Genomic DNA, 25,746 nt, shown 5'->3' on the forward strand with positions numbered 1-25,746 from the left:
TTAAGTATATAGAGTACTATTCTTTCTAAATCAAGTTAAGGCTGAATCATTACATACTAGCATCTTTTACCAGACGAATTATATGAACTATAGACAATATTAGAATCCTTGACACTATTCAACAGATTGTACATATACTTATTCTATCAGCTGCCTCTAATTTTTTTTCTTTGGATTAAAATTTATTTTGATTTTTTTAAAGAAAATATTATATTTTTTTTGTAATACAGAAAATATTATATTAAATATTACAAATTAAGTAATAAAAAATATAAATTTTGAAAAGAAAGAATTTTTTATTTATATTTTCTATTACTCAATTCATATAACTTTTTTAAAATAATCCAATATACTTACTCTGTAAAGAGAATACGACTAATGAAATCATTTATTTTTCTTGCTGCCCAACATGAATATATTAAGGGATCCACCTTTTCAACTAATAAAGGAAAAACCAAATCCACAATCTTTTCAAATACCCGGGGATTTCTTACTACGAAAATGGTCTTAACTTAAGCTTTGCTATTCATTATTCTAGAATGAAATAATTGGCCCAAACAAGTGAAGATATTGGGATTGTCCTTTTGCTTTTAGCATTGAATTGGGATTTGTCAATATTGCGCGTATCTTCGAAACAAATACTATATGGGGCTTTAGCGTTTCTTTTTCGATCACTTACTCTAAATAAATAAATAAATTTTATTTTTAAAGAATGTGAATTTAATCAGCTAAATTATATTGTGTTTTCTTGATAATTGATTGATGATATCAATTTATTAAAAATATATTACATATTAAAATAAAATGGTACAATAAATAATTCATTATTTTTTAAATTATGAAATTTTGGAAACTTGATATGAATTTTCAGTTAAACAGTGAAATTGATAAAATTTAATGTAAAAAGATTATTAAATAAAATAAATAGTTTGGTCATTTATAATGTACAATATAGTACGTCATTTTCTTTCTAAAAGTTAAAGGTCATTGAAACTCTTCCCTTTTAAAGTTGAATGATTCTTGCTGCACTTTTTTGGTACAGCCGCTGTATATACAAAAAAATTTCCTTGCTGCATATTTCTAAACCTCACATTCTCCAAATGGTAGGTAGAGCTGTGTAGATATACAAAAAATAGGAACATCAATTATAATGAAACTGCGTATTAAATAGATATCAAGTGATGTGCGTATATCATTATTATTTGAAGTTGGAACGGATTATCTACAAGGATTGAGGATTCGTGGTGAAATTATGTATGACTTGATTAAAATTGTATAAATATGATGGTCTCCAACGAGTGAAATTTCAACCAAATTGCCTATTCAAGATAAAAGTTTGATTTTATATTAATAGTAGCTTGTAAAATATTAATTTATTTGCAAACACAAAATTTTTGTTCTTATCATAAAAAAATAATAGAATAAAATCAAAAGTAAAAAATATGAAAAAAGTTATATTTACAAACTTTTTGTTTACAAACTCAATTATATATTCTGGGGAATGCACATTTAAGTATTTGTACTCCCGGAGTACATAGTTGAGTTTGTAAACAAAATTTTTTTAAATATAAATTGTCCCAAAAAATGTATTAGCTATTTTAAAACACTTTGACTTGCTTTTAAAAAAATTCAATTATTTTATATAAGTCGTACTAACTACTAACGCATGCAAGAAATAAAGTTAATAAGACTATAACTCAAGCGTTTCTTGAGAGATATTGAGGAAAACTTGGCAAAATGCATAATTAGCAACCTACTCTTCCATGGATTTTATTGAGGAAGATCAGCAGATGCAAATTTTGAAAGTATAAAAACACTCCCATGTCTGGACCTTCTTGAGGACATGCATTTGATCATTGAAGCCAAGGTATAGGTTTAGTAGATGGGTTTTATGATTCATTTGATAAACATATATTTAGAAATGGGAAGAGTAGAATGAATGCGTATCATCATATGGTTATTCAAAAAAAAAAAAAAGGAAGAAATTCTTATGCTAAAAAGAGAAGGGAAACATAATAGAAGATTGTTATAAGTCTTCGACATAACATGAAACACCCGTTGTAAAACAACGGGTATGACTTCAAAATTTGATAAGACAAAATTCAATTCATAAAGGATTGGATAAGTAAAAAGTCATTGAATATATCCTTCAGACTCCTGGTACATAGAAAAGGTTGTAAGGGGATGATAGTGTTTTTTTTTTCATGAGCTAAACATTGTATAATCCCTTAAAATTGCACAATTTTTATACAAGTGATCGTCTTGTCATACTTTTCTAACAAAGAAAAATAACCAACATTGACTAAATGTGATAATCCTTTTTACAAAAGTCATGAATGTGCATAAAATATTTTTTTGAATCAAATTGATTTTCATTTGTGAAATTTATGTATAAGAGTCAGAATTATTGAAAAATGATTTTAATACGTTTTAAACATGTTTTAACCTTATAAACACTTTTCTAAAAGCCAATTATACATTTATATAATGTTAGGAGCCATTTGAAAATGAAATGAGTGTAAAAAATGCGTTTCTAACTATTTTTTATTTGTTGTCAAGAAGTATTTGAATATTTTCCTGCAGGAAAGAAAGTATTTTAATACACAATAAAGTATTTAAATACCTTGTTATCAGAGTGAATATAACTACAATAAATGACTAGGTTTTAATGGAAACACTATATATCAATTCCCAACAGCTAGCTCTAAAATGTTTTAAACACTATTCTAACATATCTTGAGCATATGTTGTGATCATTTACATATTTTTAAATCTCTTCCAATTAAAGATCATACATATTTTAGCTCATATTATGAAAAATCATATATCCATAATTCTTCAAGTTGTACATCCTCACTTTGAGAGTGCAAAAACTCAAAAGCATTCCAATGTACATGTGCTTAGAAACCTTATATAGCCTCTAAGCTTCATGAAGCTTAGTGGACTATAAGATTTCAAAGCACCCTAGGATAAATCTTAGTTTGCAATCTCTATATCACTTAACTCCTTTATTCTAATACTTCAATTGTTTTTTTAATATCTTGTATGTGTTAGTGCATGTAGTATAATTGTAAAAATTGTATATCGTGGATAGTTTGAATATAATGACAAATTTATCATATATTAGAGTTTGCATGAAATGCTAATTTAAAATCACGTAGGAGGACATTTGTGAAAGCTTTGACATACTGAATTCACCACTCTTAAGTATAGAAGTCACCTTCATAATATGAAATTCTTTAGAAAGTGAGCTTTTAGAGTTTTTATCTTTTGAGTTATGTGCTTATTTATTTTTCTCCTTTGTTGAATTTCTTGTTTGCTTGGAACACACAAACTCTATAAGTGTACAAAATTTGATAAGTATTATTTTCATATATTAATTAATCCTCATTTAGCCTCTTGGATCTATCATGCACTTAATTAATTGGTCTTGGCCATAATCTGAGTTTGAGTTAAGGATTGGACGTAATGCACTCTTTAGTAGAATTGGATAATCAACATTGTTTGATAATTCAGGCACAAATCGAGTTTTATGCATTTGATGAATATTAATTTATGGAAAAAGTGTGTGTCATTTTAAAGGATGTAAAGTTGTGTCATTTTAAGAGAGAGAAAGAAATAGATTAAGGAGGAGAGAGAGTTGACAAAAAAATAAAGGTGTGAGTCTCACCTCTTTGTGAGAGTGAAAGGATATAAGTTGTGTCATTTAAAAGGATAAATATTTTTTCCTTAATTTATACTATTGAAAGTTTAAAGGGAGCTCTACAATTCATATATGCATAGCCCCAAAATTGGGTTGGATATCTAATGGATCCGAATGGGTTTAGAACCAGAAGCAGTGGTGTTGTTACTGGAATATCTAGACTCATGTACAAAGATTAACCCATATCTAGAGTCACATAACTTTGTCTAAGGCAAAAGTAGTGCCATTAAAATATAACATATATGTAGGTGTGGCTAAATGTGTCATAATTCGCGGGAGGACAGGTCAAAATATGCGTCGAGACAACATGTGCAACAAAATGAATTTAGTACGAGTTTGGATAAATGACATAAATTATTGTTGTGTTGATAAACCTTTAGTTTATCTTGTTTAATGGACTAAAATAATATGAATTATCTAGTTGAACAAGTCAAAAATTATGGTTTTAAAATGATAATCATGAACATTATCTGATTGTTGGAACTAATTAATATATTTGTTATTTTTAAAGGGATTTGATAACAAATGATTCAAATATGAAGATTTAGATAAAGAGAGATCAAATCAGAAAAGAAGATGAATCAAGGTGAAAACAATAAGATTGAAGATCTTATCAAGTTGTTAGAAGTGGGAGCTTAAGCCCCCATTCACAAGCTTAAGCGCCCAGACAAGTCCAACTTAGGCCCATTCAAGTTTTCTACTGCAATACGAACTCTTGATCTATTTAAACACCATTGGGGACCAGAAATACATAACTTTTACATTGCAAAACAACTTTTGGGTGCTCGGAGGCTGAAGGAACGCGGAGAAACATCAGATTCATGTTCGTGAGCGGCGGAGACGGATCAACGTCAAGTGTTCACTGGAGATTTTGAAGATCCACCAATCACCTATGGAGTTTGGGGGAGCTTTTCTATTTTCTTTTGTTCTTGATTTTGCCATGTCCGGCTAGTTCTTTAAGTAGTTAGGGTTAGATGGATTTTAGTCGATTTATTATGCTTTGAATAATTCGTACGTTAATTTCCCTTTTTATCATGAATGAAGTTACCTGTTTTTAATGCTTTATATAGGCTTGAATCTTATATAATGATCATCGGTAAATGCATGACAATAGGGATGTTGGTGTGTGACCCATATCTGATAACTTCATCGTAAACGCTATGATTCTAGGGATAGACATAGAATTTGCGTAACCTTAAGATTCTTAAACTTAATGCTTGCATTCTTGGGGAATAACCGGGGAACTAGGGTTCTTTCAAGTTGGACAAGCACTAATTCACTATTAAAATATAACATATAAGATAAACAAGAACTTAAACCCACGAGGATTACGGTTCAAGCACTAATTCACTATCGCAAACTTAGTTGGACAATCGAAAGTGTATTTGGAAACAGGATTTGAATTGCAAAATTAAAATATTAAATATTAAGCTAATTACTTGCAAGAATTAAAGACAAGAAATTAAAGATGTGATTTAACTAATAAAATAAAAACGTAGCTAGGGGTTCGATTTCCTTTAATCTCCTTATTATGATTCGAAGTCCTTCTTTACGTTAACCGTCCTTAATATCAATCTAACCAATTCTTTCGCGTGTTATTAGAGCTCAATCCCTTGTTACCCTAAAACCTTTACAAACTTGAAAGAATCCTAGTTCCCCGGTTATTCCCCAAGAATGCAAGCATTAAGTTCAAGAATCTTAAGGTTACGCAAATTCTATGTCTATCCCTAGAATCATAGCGTTTACGATGAAGTTATCAGATATGGATCACACACCAACATCCCTATTGTCATGCATTTACCGATGATCATTATATAAGATTCAAGCCTATATAAAGCATTAAAAACAGATAACTTCATTCATGATAAAAAGGAAAATTAACGTACGAATTATTCAAAGCATAATAAATCGACTAAAATCCATCTAACCCTAACTACTTAAAGAACTAGCCGGACATGGCAAAATCAAGAACAAAAGAAAATAGAAAAGCTCCCCCAAACTCCATAGGTGATTGGTGGATCTTCAAAATCTCCAGTGAACACTTGACGTTGATCCGTCTCCGCCGCTCACGAACATGAATCTGATGTTTCTCCGCGTTCCCTCCGCCTCCAAGCACCCAAAAGTTGTTTTGCAATGTAAAAGTTATGTATTTCTGGTCCCCAATGGTGTTTAAATAGATCAAGAGTTCGTATTGCAGTAGAAAACTTGAATGGGCCTAAGTTGGACTTGTCTGGGCGCTTAAGCTTGTGAATGGGGGCTTAAGCTCCCACTTCTAACAACTTGATAAGATCTTCAATCTTATTGTTTTCACCTTGATTCATCTTCTTTTCTGATTTGATCTCTCTTTATCTAAATCTTCATATTTGAATCATTTGTTATCAAATCCCTTTAAAAATAACAAATATATTAATTAGTTCCAACAATCAGATAATGTTCATGATTATCATTTTAAAACCATAATTTTTGACTTGTTCAACTAGATAATTCATATTATTTTAGTCCATTAAACAAGATAAACTAAAGGTTTATCATGTGTCATGTCATATCTTGATGTAAAGAAATGAATCATTCTCATTAATTCTGTAAAACGATTACATGGGAACTATTTATAATCACACGCTACAACTCAAAGGTTTACAATCGAATAATAACTAACTAACTAACAAGTTTGATAACAAACTAACTAATTCAGTTATTCTTCCATCTATCATGATTGGTTCCACGTGGCTTGATAATGTGTGAGAAGGAGAAGTTAATTTGATGAGTTGGGCCTGGATTAATTAACTCTGGGCTTGAGTCAGATATGTATGACTTTGGTAAGAGCCCCCCGCAAGCTGGACTGAGTAAGTTTACGAGGCCAAGCTTGGACACACCAGAGATGAAAAGTGAGGATGATAGTGATTTGGTAAACATATGTGCGACCTGATTAGCTGATGATACAGGAAGAAGGCGAAGTAGGCCAGAACGGATCTTGTCACGAGTAACATGACAGTCAATGTCAATATGCTTGGAGCGTTCATGGAATGTTGCATTGTGAGCAAGGTACATAGCGGACCGGTTGTCACAGTAAACAGAGGCAGTGTGCCATGGTAAGCCAAGATCATGAAAGAGGTATTGGAACCACTGCAATTCGCAAGAGAGACTAGCTAAAGCTCTGTATTCTGCTTCTGAAGAGGAACGAGAGACAGTGGTCTGTTTCTTCGAACGCCAAGCAACCAATGAATCTCGTATGAAGATGCAGAAGCCTGTAACAGATTTGCGAGTAAGAAGACAGCATGCCCAGTCAGAATCAGCAAAGGCTCTTATGTTCAAGGAGCCATGTGAAGGATAGAAGAGTCCATTAGCAGGAGCATTCTTCAGGTACCGTAAAATTCGTTGAGCAGCAGTAAGGTGATGATCACATGGGGAAGCAACAAATTGACTCAGATGATGAACAGCGTATGCAATGTCTGGTCGAGTTGTAGTTAAGTATAATAGCCTACCAATCAGTCGACGGTAAATTGAAGGATCCGATAATGGAGGACTCTGCATTTGAGTGGCAGATAAAGTTGGAACTATCGGAGTGGAGACAGGTTTTGCAGCAAGGAGTCCAGCAACTATCAGTAATTCCAAAGCATATTTTCGTTGGTTTAGAAGAATTCCAGACTTGGAACGAGCAACCTCTAAGCCAAGAAAATAACGGAGCTTGCCAAGATCCTTAATACGAGAATGTGCATGAAGAAAATCTTTAACCCTTTGGATCTCTGTCATGCAGTCACCTGATAATACCACATCATCAACATAAATCAGCAGTACTGTGAAGGAAGTTGCAGTTCGAAATGTGAACATGGAGTGATCTGCCTGGGCTTGAATATATCCAAAAGACAGAAGAGCAGAGGACAGTTTGGCATGCCATTGGCGGCTGGCTTGCTTTAGCCCATATAACGATTTCTGGAGCTTGCAAACTAGATTTACAGATGATATGCCAGGAGGAGGGTCCATGTACACCTCTTCATTGAGGTCTCCGTGTAAAAAGGCATTATCCACGTCTAACTGCTCAAGGAACCAACCTTTGGCAGAAGCTATGGCAAGTAATGTACGTACAGAAGTCAACTTGGCAACTGGTGAAAAGGTATCAAAGTAATCCCCTCCCTCTTGTTGTGTGAAACCTTTTGCAACTAATCGTGCTTTGTATCTCTCGATTGACCTATTAGATTGGTATTTGATTTTGTAGACCCATTTTGATCCAATTGTTTGTTTGCCAGGAGGAAGTGGCACCATCACCCAAGTGTTATTGAGCTTTAAGGCATTCAATTCTTTGTCCATTGCTTGCTGCCAGTGTGTGAATTTGGCAGCTTGTGTGTATGTGTGTGGTTCAATATGAGATGAAGAATTGAGACAGAAATGATGATAAGAAGGAGTGCAAGTATCATAGGAAATAAATTTGTATAAAGGGTACCTGGTAGGGAAATTAGAATCACTTGGATTACTCTTGGTAGCTGTGAAGAGCCCAACATGATAATCCATAAGATATCTTGGAGGTACTCGAGCACGTGAGGAACGACGAAGACTTCCATCTATCATGACATCTGGTTGAGAGGTGGCATGTTCTAAGGATGGTGGTGCATGTTGTATGACATCTGGTTGAGAGGTGGCATGTTTTAAGTTTGGTGGTGGGTTAATTTATATGGTGACAGGTAAGTTGGTTGTGGTGGGAGGGATTATTAATGAGACTTGGGTTGGAGGGGGGTGGAAGTGAGGTTGACATCTGGTATATTTGTTGATGTGTGTGGAGGGTGAGGTGGCTGTGTGAAAATGTCATAAGAAGGGTTGTTTGGATGGTGTAAAGTAGAAGTATGTGATGGTGAGGTGTCTGAGGCATGATTTGGTTGAAATGGGAAATGTGTTTCGTAAAATACCACATTTCTTGAAATGAAAGTTTCTCTGGAGTTTAGATCATACATGAGGTATCCCTTTGTTCCTTCTTTAAATCCCAAGAATATAGCCTTGCGAGCCCGAGGAGTGAATTTGGTTCGGTGAGCAAACAATGTTGAGGCATAGCACAAGCAACCAAACACTCGAAGATGTATCAGCAGTGGAGGCTTGTCATATAATCTCTGATATGGTGTTTGATTGGCTAGAAGAGGAGAACATAGCATATTGATAACATAAGCAGCATGGAGAATGACATAACTCTAGAATGAAAGTGGGAGATTGGCTTGAAATAGGAAGGCACGGGCTACATTTAGCAGATGTTGATGCTTGCGTTCAACTAAGCCATTTTGCTGTGGGGTCTCGACGCAACTAGTTTGATGAAGAATGCCTTTTTTCTTATAAAATTCATTCATAGCAAATTCTATTCCATTGTCACTGCGGATTGACTTAATGGAAATGTCTCAACAAAGGTAACAAAATCATGAATGTACTGACGAGCTTCACTTTTGCTTTTCATAAGAAATATCCAAGTAAAACGCGAGTAATCATCAACCACAGTAAGAAAGAAACGATGACCATTTATTGATGTAGTAGAAAATGGACCCCATATGTCTGTATGTATCAAATCAAACACTTTAGTGGTCTTAGTCTCACTGGAATTAAAAGGAAGCCTTCGCTGTTTTGCTAAGTGACATACATCACATGGTGCTACATGTGTAGATGGAATAAAAGGTAAAAACAAAGACATTTTCTGTAACACATTTTTCGAAAGATGTCCCAATCTTCTATGCCATAGGACAGATTCATCTGCATCGCTTGTTATAGCTCCACAACTGCTATCTGCTTTGTTTGTATGCTGAGATTCTTTATTGATTATCATGTATAAGCCATTTCTCCTTTCAGCTGTACCAATCGTCCTCTGTGATGGGATCTGTTTGATAAAGCATAGCTCAGAATCAAAGGTGAGTATACTGTTAAGGGTAGTGACAAGTTTTGATACAAAAATCAGATTGACATGAAATTGTGGAATATATAGTGCATCATGAAGAATTAAATTGGGTGTTAAACAAATGGTGCCTGAGTAATAAGCATAGACTTGGGAACCACTTGGGAGAATTACTGATAAAGGAGCAATGGTATGAATTGAAGAAAAATCAGAAATGGAATGTACAATGTGATCTGTTGCACCTGAGTCTACAATCCATTGAGTATTTGGGCTACCTGATTTTTCTTTTGTTTCTGTTGCGTTTATACTGGAAACCTGGGCCATGTGGCTCACATGATTTGTTGCAGGTGCACTAAGAAGACCAGTGGAGGGAGACTTTTGTAAAAGCTCCATCAATTGTTGATACTCACTTCTGGTCATATGCATGTAGGATTCTGAATTCGAGGCAACTGAAACATCTTGATGAAATTCTGAGGATCTGTGCTTGCAGCATTTGTATTGGAGATCCTATTATTATTGCGGTAACCTGGTGGAAATCCATGTAGTTGATAACATGTCTCAATTGTGTGGTTGTTTCTGCCACAGTGAGTGCATATGCGAGTAGTCTGAGATCTGCCTCCAAAGTTTCGACCTCGTCCTCTTCCATTAAATCTTCCACCATAACTAGGACCTCCTCTCCGATTTGTGACATTGAAGACTGATGACTGGTTTGCATCAGTGACATGATTGTCCAATTTGAATTGCCTTTCTTGCTGAGAAACGAGTGAAAAGGATCGGTTGATATTTGGTAATGGACTTATTAACATGATCTGAGACCTTACAGATGCAAATTGATCATTTAACCCTCTCAAGAACCTTATAACTTGTTCTTGCTCACGATACTCTCTCATCCTAGTAATTGCTCCACATACACATGGAACAGCACAAACACAATTAGGGAGAGGTTTGAGGTTGTCTAACTCATCCCATACTGTTTTGAGGTGTGTGTAATAATCAGTAACAGATCTGTCTCCCTGATTCAAGCAAAAAGTTTCTTCCATCAAATCTGAGATTCGAAACACATCACCTTGGGAAAATCGTTCTTGTAGATCTAGCCAGGCGTCGCGAGCATGTTCTATCCATATGATTGATTTCACTATGGATTCAGATATGGATCTTCGGATCCATGCCATCACCATCGTATCACATCGTTGCCAAGCAGCAAACGTAGGTTCGTCTTGATTTGGTGCAGGAATGCTGCCATCGATGAAGCCTAGTTTATTTTTAGAAATCAGTGCTACCTTCATTCCTCGAGCCCATGAGTGATAGTTTTCACCATTTAAGGGTGGTGAAACCAAAACCAGTGCTGGACTCTCATTTGGATGCAAAAACAAAGGATGCGAAGGATTTGTTTGTGGATCAGGAATTGCAACAAAATTTGCCATGGAACTGGTTGAAGAAAAATCGAATCAGAACCGAGAGAAAAACAGAGGTTGAAGAAAGGTTGGTTGAATAAACGAGGAAGAAGAAAGGGTTCAAAGCAGAATACCAGAGCTCAATATGAGCTCTGATACCATCTTGATGTAAAGAAATGAATCATTCTTATTAATTCTGTAAAACGATTACATGGGAACTATTTATAATCACACGCTACAACTCAAAGGTTTACAATCGAATAATAACTAACTAACAAATTTGATAACAAACTAACTAATTCAGTTATTCTTCCATCTATCATGATTGGTTCCACGTGGCTTGATAATGTGTGAGAAGGAGAAGTTAATTTGATGAGTTGGGCCTGGATCAATTAACTCTGGGCTTGAGTCAGACATGTATGACTTTGGTAAGATCATAGGTTGACAACTTGCAAAATTTGTTGTCCAATTTTTTTTAAAATAAAATTTGAGTGATCTTGACACAGTTTATTGTTAATCACGGGTCAACCTGTATATTTTATTTAATTTTATCCTTTTTTTATAAATTTTTTTAAAAAATCAAGTTTTTAATTTTTGAGTGTCAACCAGTGTTATTAAACTTGATCAGGTCGAGGTACTGAGTCACTACCGATTGACACCGATATATATAAATATGAACATATAAATTTAATTATATAGATTCTCCATATCTAAAACGAAGTTAAACAAGATTCACTAAATAAGCTCAAAAATTACTCGATTACACTTTTATAAGTTCATAAAGCACAAATAAATGAAAATGTACACTATTACTATGTTAGTTAAAATTGTAACTCATAATCCCCACAAGCATACCTCTAAATTGTTGGGTTTCCTCCTTCAATGCTAAGCCCAAGCCCATTGAGGGATTTTTCTAAAAACCCTAACCCTAGTTCTCACCTCCTCTATATATTCATTAGTTGTGGGTGGAGGCTAGGTTAAGAGATTAGAGAGAAAATTTGAGAAAATAATTTGATTGTTTGAGCAAAGCTTTATGCTTTTCATTTGAGAGATCTCTAGAGAGAGTTTGAGTGAAACATCTCTAGGGTAGTTTGATTATCATCATTGTTGGAGAGGTTGAGTTAACCACCACATTGGTGTATTCTGATTATTTGTAACCATTATTTTCATAGTGGATTATTTGATCTGGACTAGGTCCCGTGGGTTTTTATTTTTTCATTGAAGAAGATTTTCCCACGTTAAAACTGGTTGTGTTCTTCTTCTCTCTCTCCCGTGTTTACGTTTTGATTTCTCCGCTGCGCTGCCCGACCTGGTGAAATTCAGGCAAGGTATTGCTGAGATCTGAGATCGAGGATCTTGTTGATTGACTTCCGCACAAAGGCTGCTTAGCCGAGCTTGAGGGAACCGAGTTCCCAACAGTGGTATCAGAGCCCGAGTTCGACGGGTTCTGAGGGAGACGAGATGGAGACCAGTGGCATAACCAATGATGGAGACATGTTCAAGTTGACCGCAGATAATTTCACCTATTGGAGACCGATAATGGAAGATCATCTCTACTGCAAAGATCTACATGAGCCCATTATCCTTGATGAGAGACCGGCAGGCAAAACTGATAAGGAGTGGGAGATCCTGAGTCGGAAGGCGGTAGCCACGATCAGGAAATATATTGATAAAATCCTCTTTGAGCACATGTCCGAGTTCGCGAACGCGTATGAGTTGTGGACGAAGCTGGAGTCCATGATTCAGAAGAAGACTCCCAGGAATAAAGCATACCTGGTTCGCCGACTTGTGAAGCTTGAATACAAGGACGACATGAGCATGATTGAACACCTCAACACCTATAAAGGTATTGTGAATCAGCTGTCAAAAGCTGAGATGAAAATTGATGATGAGATGCAGGCTTTGCTGCTGTTGAGCTCGCTGCCAGAAAGCTGGGATACTCTGGTGGTGACTTTGAGTAATTCAGCTCCAGAAGGAAAGTTGAAGATGGATGTCGTGACAGACAGCCTCCTGAGCGAAGAAGTCAGGAGAAGAGAACGAGGTGTTTCAAGCACGTCTGAGGCCAACCTTGCTGAGAACAAAGTGAAATCTGACTCCCGGGGTAAAAACAAAAGCCGGGGTAGAGGTCGTGACAAACGAGACAAGTCCAAAGGTCGGTCAAAGCCGAAATATGAGTTAAAGTGCTTTTACTGTGGAAAGACAGGCCATAAGAAGCCAGACTGCTGGACCCTACAGAATGATGAGAAGAACGACTCTGTGAAGCCGGATCAGATTATTCCCAAGAAGAGGGAAGACAAGAGCACCACTACAGTGGCTGCCAACCCGGATGCCGAGATATTCCTCCTTGGTGAGGATAATTATTTGAATGTTGCATATGATGACTGAACCTGGATTGTTGACTCTGGTGCCTCCTTTCACGTTACTCCACACAAAGGTTTTTTCTCCTCTTACCGAGCTGGTAATTTTGGAGTCGTGAAAATGGGAAATCAAGTGACCAGCAAGATTGTTGGTGTCGGTGATGTAACTCTAACCACAGATGTCGGTTGCCGACTTGTATTAAAATATGTAAGGCATGTTCCTGACATGCGTTTGAACCTAATCTCGGTAGGCAAACTTGATGATGCCGGGTTAGTGAACTACTTCGGCAGTGTTAGATGGAAGCTGGCCAAGGGAAACTTAGTCGTGGCCCGAGGTAAGAAGGAAGGCTCCTTGTACGTGATACAAGGAAAGATCAATGGCGGAGAAGCCAATTCTGTCCGAGATGAACCTAGCTTGGAGCTATGGCACAAGCGCCTCGACCACATGAGCGAGAAAGGGCTCCAGATCCTGAACAAGAAAGGATTATTAACCGGGTTGAAAGGCCAAGCGTTGGAGAGTTGCACGCATTGCCTAGCTGGAAAGCAGCACCGGGTTTCTTTTGTGAGACCGGATCAACCTAGACGACGCAGGTATATTCTTGACCTCGTCCATACTGATGTATGCTCCATGTCGGAAAGATCCGTTGGAGGAGCTTAGTACTTTGTTTCATTTATTGATGACCATTTCCGCAAAGTGTGGGTATATTTGTTGAAGTCTAAAGACCAGGTACTCCAATCCTTTAAAGAATTCCATGCTATGGTTGAAAGGGAGACTGGAAAGAAATTGAAGATGGTCCGATCTGATAATAGTGGTGAGTATTGCAGCCAATTTGATGCATACTGCAGAGCGGCTGGGATTCGACTAGAGAAGACGCCCCCCAAGACACCTCAGCTGAATGGACTGGCTGAGCAGATGAACAAGACTATTGAAGAGAAGGTCCGAAGCATGTTATCCAATGCCGAATTGCCGAAATCATTCTGGGGAAAAGCTGTCAAAACAGCTGTTGACTTGATCAACCTCTCACCATCACGGCCACTTGAAGGAGAAATTCCAGAAGAAGTCTGGACAGGTCGGAAAGCGGCCTATAATCAATTGAAGGTGTTTGGATGCCGAGCTTTCGTGCATATCCTTAAAGATGAAAGGGCTAAACTTGATGCAAAGACCAAATAATGCATTTATCTTGGTTCGCCGAGATGTGAGTTCGGGTTCCGACTTTGGGATCCAATCAATAAGAAGATCGTGAGAAGCCGAGATGTGATCTTTCATGAGAATGAGAACATTCATGACATCTTGAAGCCCAAAGTCTGAGTTACTGTTAGACGTGAAGAACCCATCCCTCCTGTCCGAGCTGAAGCAGGGGGAGAAAATCAAGAGAACGAAGAAATTGAGGACCAGCAACAAGCTGAAGATGACCAAGACACTGAGGTCCGAGTTGATGATGAGATCCGGGATGAGAATGATGAACCGGGTCCTCAAGCTGAAGAACAACCGGGATATCTAACTCGAGAAAGAAGACCCTCTACAAGATACCCATCTGATGAATACACAGTTGTCGCTGAAGACGGTGAGCCTCAGAGTTATGATGAGGCTGTTACGAGCTCAGAGAAAGAAGAATGGGAAAATGCAATGCAAGACGAGATGAAGTCTCTGCACGAGAATCAGACTTATGAGCTGAACTAGTTGCCAGAAGGAAGACGAGCTCTGAAAAACAAATGGGTTTACAAGATTAAGAATGAAGAGAACGAGAAAAAGCCAAGATACAAAGCCCGGATTTTAGTGAAAGGCTGCAATCAGAAGAAAGGAGTAGACTTTGAGGAGATTTTTTCTCCTGTGGTGAAAATGACCTCGGTCTGAACCGTGTTAGCCATGGCGGCTTCGATGGACCTCGACGTAGAACAAATTGACGTGAAGATGGCATTTCTTCACGGTGATTTAGAAGAAGAAATATCTATGGAGCAACCTGAAGGATTCCAAGCTCCAGACCAAGAAGACTTGGTATGTCGGTTGAAGAAGAGTCTCTATGGCTTGAAGCAAGCACCTCGGCAGTGGTACAATAAATTTGAATCATTCATGATTGATCATAAGTTTGAGAAGACTGAAGCCGACCACTGCGTATTTGTGAAGAGGTATAAGGCCGGAGATTTTTTCATCTTGTTGTTATATGTTGACGACATGCTTATTGTAGGGAAAGACAAATCGAGGATAGCCGCCCTGAAAAAGGCGTTGAGCTCGTCCTTCGCAATGAAGGACCTCGGCCCTGCAAAGCAGATTCTCGGAATCAAGATCATCCGAGATAGACAGAAGAAGCTACTGTGGCTGAGTCAAGAGAAATATATTGAGAAGATTCTGAAGAGATTCAGCATGGACAAAGCTAAAACAGTGAGCACCCCCCTTGCCGGACACATAAAGCTGAACCAGAAGCAATGTCCGAGATCTGATGAAGACAAAGATGAGATGATGAAGGTCCCGTACCAATCCACTGTCGGAAGCTTGATGTATGCAATGGTTTGCACTAGACCCGACTTGGCATATGCTGTTGGAATGGTAAGCCGGTATTTGTCAAACCCCGGCAAAGAGCACTGGGAAGTAGTGAAGTGGATCTTCAAGTACCTCCGAGGTACGACTGACTTATGTCTCAGATTTGGAGAAGGCAAAGCCGAGTTGCAAGGCTACTCGGAGTCTGATTTAGGGGAAGACGCCGACTCGAGGAAATCGACGACGGGATACATGATGAGATTTGCCGGAGGAGCTGTCTCTTGGCAATCAAGACTTCAGAAATGTGTTGCACTATCGACAACTGAGGCTGAGTACATTGCCGCTACTGAGGCAAGCAAAAAGATGTTGTGGATGAAGAAGTTCCTCATGGAACTCGGCCATGATCAAGACAAGTACGAGCTGGGTTATGACAATCAAAGCGCGATCCATCTTGCGAAGAGTTCAACCTATCACTCCCGCACGAAGCATATTGATGTGAGGTATCACTGGATCCGGGATATGGTGGAAGGTGGAGAGCTCGAACTCGTCAAAGTGCACACTGACCAAAATTGGTCCGACATGATGACAAAGCCGGTTCCAGCAAGAAAATTTGAAGACTGCTGTGAAGGAGCCGGGTTGATGCTGAAGCCGACGCATTGAAGTCGGAGAGGGAGATTTGTTGGGCTTCCTCCTTCAATGCTAAGCCCAAGCCCATTGAGGGATTTTCCTAAAAACCCTAACCCTAGTTCTCACCTCCTCTATATATTCATTAGTTGTGGGTGGAGGCTAGGTTAAGAGATTAGAGAGAAAATTTGAGAGAATTATTTGATTGTTTGAGCAAAGCTTTATGCTTTGCATTTGAGAGATCTCTAGAGAGAGTTTGAGTGAAACATCTCTAGGGTAGTTTGATTATCATCATTGTTGGAGAGGTTGAGTTAACCATCACATTGGTGTATTCTGATTATTTGTAACCATTATTTTCATAGTGGATTTTTTGATCTGGACTAGGTCCCGTGGGTTTTTACTTCTTCATTGAAGAAGGTTTTCCCACGTTAAAACTGGTTGTGTTCTTCTTCTCTCTCTCCCGTGTTTACATTTTGATTTTTTCGCTACGCTGCCCGACCTGGTAAAATTCAGGCAAGGTATTGATGAGATCTGAGATCGAGGATCTTGTTGATTGACTTCCGCACAAAGGCTGCTTAGCCGAGCTTGAGGGAACCGAGTTCCCAACATAAATGACATTCAAAAGGTCAGATGTTGTGTGGACTCATATTTTTCAAATTCATCTACATTAAAATGACATATGTCACATTCTTTTAATTTATTGTTATTGCTTCAGTATTAGAAGTTAAAATTTGAGGTCATTATAGAAGAGTATACTACTAGCAAATAAAATTATAAAAAAATTTAAAATGAGTTCTACATTTTTTCTGACAAGATGACACAATTTAGGTTTTTGGTTTTTGGTTTTTTTTTTTTATAAAAAAATGACCCGATTGGGTCACCGATTTTGGCCGGATTTTGACCGGGTTCGATGCATGGCCGATCCGGTGCTTGACTCGAACCGATTTAATGATCAATTTGCTGGGTTTCGAGTCGACCCGGCCGAATCGGGCCACGTTTCATGGTGTCAACCCTATGATTAGTGGCGGAGCCGCGTTGGTGCCAGCAGCTACCTTGGCACTGGCTAATTTAGTCACGTTTCAAGCGTAACTAAATAAACGTAGCATATAATGTTTCAAATTTTTTGAAAATTAGCCACGTGTTGGACGTAGCTATATAACCGTAGCTATTTTGGCATCAGCAGAAATTTTTGACAATGGCTAAAATACTTTGCTGATTCCGCGACTGCCTATGATCCTTTGAGGTGCCACGGGTCGTGTCTAAGTTACAATTTTTGACCTGTAAACAAAAATGTATCATGTTCAAATTGGATAATTTAATTGGCAGGGTCCAACTTTGATACGACACGAATCGAGCCACCAATACATTTTGCAACCCTGCATACATGGCTACAACTCTTATGCAACATGTTTTCAATTTGCACCGTTTTGATTGTCAAAATGATGCAACAAAATAAGTTCAGAATGGAGGTGCACAAAACTTTATAATTTGGAGGGAAAACTTTTGTAGAGAAAAGTGCACCCAATAATCATTTTTCTTATAATATGTTTTCTTTCGCGATTATTTCATTTGATTTAATTTATTTTGTTTAATTATTTTTTTATTTTTGTTACGTCTTTATTTATAATTTTTTGGATAAAATAAAATATTTGTTATTAAATAGATGTATTTTTTACCATTAACTTTACAATATTAAGTTTTAAAATCCAATCTCAATTTTTAAAGACTAGTTTTTTTAAAATAAATCATATATATATATATATATATATATATATATATATATATATATATATATGGGGCTTATCATTTCTCAAGCTGTCGGAGATAAATTTATCTCCGGCTACTAAATCATAACCGTACAAAGATAGATCAATGGTGATAAATGAAGAGAGAGAAAAGAGGAATCATAATCATTCAAAGGTGAATCAATAGATATAAAGAAATAAATAATCAAAACGACGTAATTTTAGGGTGGCCGGAGATAAACTTATCTCAAGCAGTTTGAGAAATATTTTTCTCATATACATACATTCATACATAAAAGATGAAAATGTTTACACTTTTAAAAAGTTGAAAAAATCATTTTCACATAATTAGAATGGTCGAGATTGATTATATAAATTTTAACTAATGTATTATACTAATATACTTTTAATATTCATGCATTGTTACCATCTAAATAAATAAGTAGGAAGGGTTTTTTTTTTGAAAAAATTTATATCCACATTTTCCACTGTACAAACAACTTAACATATTGTAATTGAGTAAATAAAAAGTGAAAAAATAAATAATAATACTAAAATGAAAACAATTTTCAATAAAAATTAAAATCAATTATAGTGCTTACCCAAAAAAATATCAAAATAAATCGTAGAGAAAATCGTTAACGTCTAAGGATAAAAAAAATAATCCATTTATTCGTTTTCATCTTATATTTAATGTCCAACCAATCATAGAGATGGTCATTCAATCAGTGAGTCTTTTTTTTTTCTTTTTGGATACTCAATCAGTGAGTCTTTGAGCTACGAGATAACAGATCGGGCAATGGATACTCAAAAAGTGCAGTAAAGCTGCACATAGTTTACCTTCCCCATAACTGTGTGATTTAAGCTTGTGACTGCCATTTCTGATGAACCAAAAGAAAACGGTTCCTCCAATCCAAAGGACTAACCACTGCACCCTCTGAAATCTGAACCCTTCCCATGTTATCAACAGTGTTTTACAGATCCAAGTGCCGAAACCACCACACCTGCGTAACACAATAATTGCATCACCAACTTGAACTTTATATCTCTGGACGCGAAGAGGGAGCACATTTTCCGTACTTCCTTTCTGAAAATTAAAAAAATAAAATATGAAAAATAATAATTATACAGATAAGAATGATATAAATGTATTGTTTTTTTTTCATATTTAATAAGAGATGTACGAGTATTAACTATTAAGTACATATATAATACCGAAAATATTTTCGTGAAGAAGCTATACAAGGAAGGATTGCCTTATATATTGTTCACATCCAAGTGGCATGCATTCTCAAAATGATATAACCATATATTTAAAGACAGTTTCTACTCATGAGGTGTTTGGTATTGGAAAAAAAAAAATTATCCGGGAATTATGATTTTTAGGAAAATAAGTTTTCTAAAAATGTTACTTAAAAGTTGTTGGTAGACTAACATATTTTCTAGAATATCGGGTTAATTTTGTTGATATTGTGTTTAGTTGTATTAAATTTTTCCTTGTCATAGAAATCTTAAAATACCACCTTCTAGATGGTATTTCTGGATGATTTTTTCAAAAAAATTTACACACAAAAGAAAATCTCGAGAAAATCAAATTCCAGGAAAAATTTTAAAAATCTTATACTAAACGATGCATTCTTATTACCCAACCAAGAAATCTCGAGAAAATAAAAAAATCTTGCTACCAAAGGGGCCCTTAAGGTCGCGCTGTCTCTTACCCGTGAAGAAATTTTTAGTGCATTAAATGTATTGAATTCAATGTATTTGTACATTTATTTTGTGACATGTGAATAAAACAATATCATATTATTTAAAATAAATAAATGATGTGATATTTTTTATCTACATATCATAAAATGATTGGTTAGACACATTAAACCTTCACGTACATATGATGCCCTAAAATTTTATTTGTGAGTGGTCTCTTCCACAATTCCTAGCTAGTTTATATTTGTATGGGTTTTGCTATTGTTCTGTTACAGGAATCCTATTCTCATTCCTGCACACACATGCACATTTTTTTATTAAATTGTTTTTTTCAAAAAAAATATATATATTGGTAGACCCCACAAATATTGTGTCTGTGACATGATGCAACAACTATCATGTTACATGATAGTTCTATTACCCTATTTGTATATATATGCATTATAATGTGCTAAGGTGCAGCCTATATCCTTCAGTCAAACACTCAAATTATGATGTGTGATCCTGCTGCTCATCGTTGACAGGGATCATAATGCTCATTTTTCTTTCTTTTTTTATTTAATTTAAATTTTAATTATGGAAAGGAACATCTGAAGTAGGTGACCACTTTTAACTTCTACTTCTCAGATACCCTTCTTAATTTTCAAAGTGTACAACATTTTTGTTTGTGTGATATATGCATAAAAAAATGATAGATAAGTATGATATGATTTAAGTGAATTCCCTTAATACAAGATGCGAATACCGTACGTTGTGGAATATATATATATATATATATATATATATATATATATATATATATGGAAGTTTTTTATAGAATGAAAGTATTTATTTAGAAAATTAAGTGAAATTTAATTACTATTTGATAATGTATAAGGAAAATAGTGATCATGGGAAGTTGTGAGCATACAATACAAAAGGTCCCTAGCTACCATCCCATCTTCTAACGAGTAACAGTTTCATTCCCTCAATAATAGAGAGTTTGAAAAGGACACAATAATAAAGAAATGCATGCAGAGTGTCATTTTTGTTTTTGTACCAAAAATAGTACAAATTTATTCATTTTCCATTACTTTAATGCTAAATAAGACATATATCTGTGATGTGTCTGGTACGAGGGGGAGGGAAAGCAAATGCCCAGTAAAAGATTTCCATCAAGATTTTTATTTATATTTTTTTAATGAAAGGAAATTGCTCAACTAGCTTCTCGCACGAAAAGTTCTCTTTGAAGAAAAACAATCAGTTAATCACACCAAGCAAAGGAACCGGTCAAAGAGAAATAGGAACTCATTTACACATATAAAAAGCGCATATATGTGGTCTTATTTAAATGCTCCCTGTTGGCATGTAAATGGGCTCCGTTGAGCTTTGCCTTAAATAAATTAAGTTTGTATAAAATAGTTTATGTTTGACTTAGTCTAAGTCTATTAAGTTTAAGCTTGACTTAGTCTATTAACTTGCATAAACTCAAATTATAAGTTTTTTTATTTTATATTTAAAAAATAAAAACCTTAATATGTTAACCTATTTAAGTCTATTAGACATTTAATAATTAAAAAATAAATAAAATAATATTATTTTATTTATCAAAATAATTAAAATAATTATTTTATTTATTTTATTTAAAATAAATAATATGATATAAACTGTACTGTAGATTTATAAGCTCAACATATTTAAAAAAAATCTATAACTTCCTTTCTAAATATACTTTTTATGAGTATTTATGAATATAGAAGTCGATGAGAATAGGGTTTTTAAGAAGATAAAAACCTTATTCAGATCCCTCACTAATCTTTTTTATTTTTAATTTATTCTTTTTTAATTTAATTTTTATAATTTAATCCCCCGGTAAACAAAATTGGTCTCAATTTTGTTTCTCCTTTAACTCACCGTTAGTTAAAAAAGATAAAATGCTTATTTGTCATTCTTAAGATCTCATGATATGACATAACAGCCAGCTTCTTAATTTTTTTCACATCTATGTCTAAGTGAGCCTTCAACTATTTTTTTATTTTGGGTTAACAAATATATATACCTTTTTTGCCACCAGTCCTCAAACTGCCATGTAATTTCTTTTGGCTTTTTTTCCCTTTTGTCCCCCATTAATTATTTAATAATTATTTTGTTCTTTATTACAAATTATCTATCAATCTGTCCCTCTTTAATCGATTAAATTGAATATTTAATCGATTAAATGGTCAAATGAAGATTTAATCGATCAAATCTTCAACTTAATCGATTAAATCTTCCTCTTTATCAAAATAACAACCTTATGCATGGGAGATTTAATCGATTAAATAGGGAGATTTAATCGACTAAATCTTCAAGTCAACGATTTTTACTTATTTTGACCATTTAATCGATTAAATTTTTGGCTTAATCGATTAAAGAGGGACAGATTGCTAGATAGTTCTGAATAAGGGACAAAATGATTATTAAATAATTAATGAGGGACAAAAAGGTAAAAAAGCCAATGTCTTTTACTAGCAATGAGTTAATGAAAAGATTAAATCAAAATTTATTTAATTTCTGAGGAACTAAATTAAAAAAAATAATAATATTTCTTTCAAGAATGTTTTTATCACTATTCTTGCTTAAAGGTAATCTTTGACCCATGTTACATTGCTCAATTTCATCTAATCAAACATTTGATTTTATTTTAATTTTATATTATTAATGTATATAATAAGTTTGATTATATTAATAATCATATAAAATGATAGATTTATTAAATAATATAACAATACATTATTAAATGCAACAAGTCTCCATTTGTTTGATATTATGTATCTGATCAGACCAGCCCAATATGAATTGAGTTAAATTATACACGGTTGAAAGATGAAGACTTTGGGTTGTAAACAGTACTTTGTGGGCTTGAGACGTTCACTGTGTATGTGATGGTTGGTGAATACTTCTGGCGCAATGGAAATGACTGGGGTACCTACAAAGACACTTCGATGCTCAAGTCAGTATCAATGCTAGATTTATGTTATGTTTAATGGGAATCAAACAATTATGCCTCGATTTGTACCATTCATATTTATAGCAAGCTTTATGCCGCATTTGTTAGGCGGCATATCTTCTCATTGGATGTTATAGGTAGCAGACTTATTTGTCTCTGCTGGTGTATTTCTGGCTACAAGTCTATATATTTGTCTGTCTTCTTAGAGTGGTGATGAGTTGGAGTTGTCTCAGCTGTATTGGTTTTAATGCCGGTGGATCTCAACCTGTTAAAGAGTCTTTCCTTAGCCTTTAAGATGCATGCATCTCGCGCTATGAGACTTTTGCGCCTCTTGGGTCCTTTATGGGCCTTAAACCTCATGAGCCTATATAATTATCCAGATCAGTATCTAAATTAATTTTTTTTTAAAATAAAAAAATCACATAGTTAACCCCTAATGGTAGCTCAGTTGACAACTGAGCTTCCAAGAATTTTCTTGAGTCAAGTGCAAACCCTGCTTCATGCAAATTCTTTAAAAAAAATTAAGGGCCAGTATATCCTCGAATGGGGGATTAGTGTGAAGCTTAACCTGTTGCTCTAATGAGGGGATAACCTTTGAGGCCGTATTCCGAGAACAAAGTAACTGGAGGAGGTTAAATGAGAATACTTCTAGCTTATAAAAAAAATACATAGTTAAATGAGATAAATTATCTCATGTCATAGAGACAAACTTGTGGACTCAACCATCTGAAAAAAAAAAAGGTGGCATAGTTATCGAAATGTGTGTAGAAAGAAAAATTTATCTGATGTAATATGAGAACAATTTTTTCCTTATTTGTTAAAAGAATAATTTTTTCCTTATTTTTAATATATATATATATATATATATATATATATATATATATATATATATATATATATTTAATGATACGACGCTCTCAGCCTCACACAATCAATAACTAGTCTCAAAGCTAACTTGATTAGAATGACAAAAGGCTGTTTGGATTGCCTTCCCAACTTTTTTTTTTCATGTCTTACTTATTTTAAATGTATTTTTTACAAAAATTAAAATTATTTAAATTTATAAAAAAATATTTGGCTTTTGATTTCTGTTTTTTTTTTAAATTAAAATTTTTAGCTTAAAAAACAAATAAGTTTTTAATTTTTTTTATGACTTTTATTTTTTTAACAAAGCAAACATTCAAATAGAATTTTTTTTGAAAAGTGCTTATTTTTTAAAAGAAATAATTTTCGGAGAAAAAAAATCCATCCAAATGCAACTCGAAAAAGCTTGGACAAGAGTGTGGAGGACAAGGGAAAGGGGACGATGCTGTTTGTTTCGTTTTTCACATTGTACTATAACGATAAGGAAAAACAAGTGGTTTTCTTTATGGAAATTTTTTTTTTTTATATTGTAGAAAAATAGTTATTTTATATTATAAAAATAAAATTATAAATAAAATTTACGGGTAAAGAAGAGAGAAAAAAAAGTGATATAACCCAATTTTTTTTTTTGAATGTGTAAGAAAATTGTTTAGGGATCAACATAACCCTTTGTTCCTAGTATCGTTTGTTTGTATTCCATCGAAGAATCGTGTTCACGTGGACTCCAATCAGAATTTCTCCTTATGCACTACAAGACTACACGGTCAGTTACTTGGTACTTCGTAACCGACGTGACATGTCCTTGTCCTCTTAGATTGGTTTTTTCCTTGAAAAAAATGATACTACGAAGAAAGAGTTATGTTTATCTTATTTTATATGAGATAAATAATTTTAACCGTATATATGTCGGCAAGTTTATAGAATTAATAAAAAATTAATTCTAAAACAATTTTCCTTAAAAGAGAAATACCAATAAAAAAAATTAATAAAACAATTTGTTTATAGAAATACTATATCTACGTCGGTAATCTCTCGACTTCAAGAAATTAGTTTTTAACTGTGGCTGGAAATAATTATACTACTAGAGCAATCAAAAAATAATAATAATGATAAAACCAAGGGAAATATTACACTCCTTTCACCTAAGGTAACTTATCTCATTTTCTCTCACTTCGATTTTCGCACTATATTTTTTTCTTTTTTTTCTTACAATGATGAGACCCACTCATTTTCTCTCTACCACATAAAATAACTATCTTATGTGGAAGGAGATTAATAAAACTCTAAAACAAAACACTAACTCTAAGTCTCTAACTATACCCGTACGAAAAGAGGTGTGATCGGTGTCAAATGACATATTTCCCATTAATTCTTTTAACAAATTAATTATTAATCTAATTCGTGTGAAATGTATACGAGAAGTGTGCAGAAACGCATCACCCCAAATTAAATGTACTATCATGTGTCATTCTCTGCAAAATGTTTATGGGGATACCAGCGACTTAAACACATATATTTTTTATTTATTCATATTAGATTAATAAATAATTTATAAAAAAATTAATCTAGTAAAATATATCTGATTTCGCATTACATCGATGGAAAGCTTATTTATGAAAAATACATTAAAAAAAAGGATTAATGTAACTGAAGGGGTAGTAAGGTATAGATATTTAAGTATTTAAAAATTCTTATATTTAGTATAATCTCTCTCTCTGTTTTTTTGTTGTTGTAAATAATCTCTTCTTTTTTATGTGAAGCCGTTTGTGCAATTGTAGAAACACAAATTGAAACGTTAGCCCAAAGAGAAAGATATGGCTTTGCTCAATTGGGCTGTACAATGGGCTTTGGGCCTAATCGATAACAATGGAAATTTTACAAAAAAGTAAATAATTTAACTTTAATTTTAAAGGCGCCACCGACACTTACAGTGGCGTTGAAATGGGTCTCATTTTGTTACCGCGTAAAAATTAACGGAACTCCAAAACCTCCGTTAGTATTATTGTAATGAAACAGAGACAGAGCATGCACCTTTATTCTCGTTTCAG

At 34.7% G+C, this 25,746-nt stretch overlaps 1 protein-coding gene across 1 annotated transcript; it reads right to left on the reverse strand.

Annotated features, from left to right (window-relative positions):
* Positions 1–9,979: 9,979 nt before the first annotated feature.
* LOC133289455 (uncharacterized) lies at positions 9,980–10,987 on the reverse strand. The gene has a single exon (XM_061487387.1). The coding sequence runs from the start codon at positions 10,985–10,987 to the stop codon at positions 9,980–9,982; it is 1,008 nt and encodes a 335-aa protein (XP_061343371.1).
* Between the last annotated feature and the right edge of the window lie 14,759 nt (positions 10,988–25,746).

The sequence above is a fragment of the Gastrolobium bilobum genome, unplaced genomic scaffold (genome assembly GCF_033153095.1).
Source record: "Gastrolobium bilobum isolate Gb01-03AN ecotype WA unplaced genomic scaffold, APGP_CSIRO_Gbil_v1 utg8959, whole genome shotgun sequence".
NCBI classification, from domain to species: domain Eukaryota; kingdom Viridiplantae; phylum Streptophyta; class Magnoliopsida; order Fabales; family Fabaceae; genus Gastrolobium; species Gastrolobium bilobum.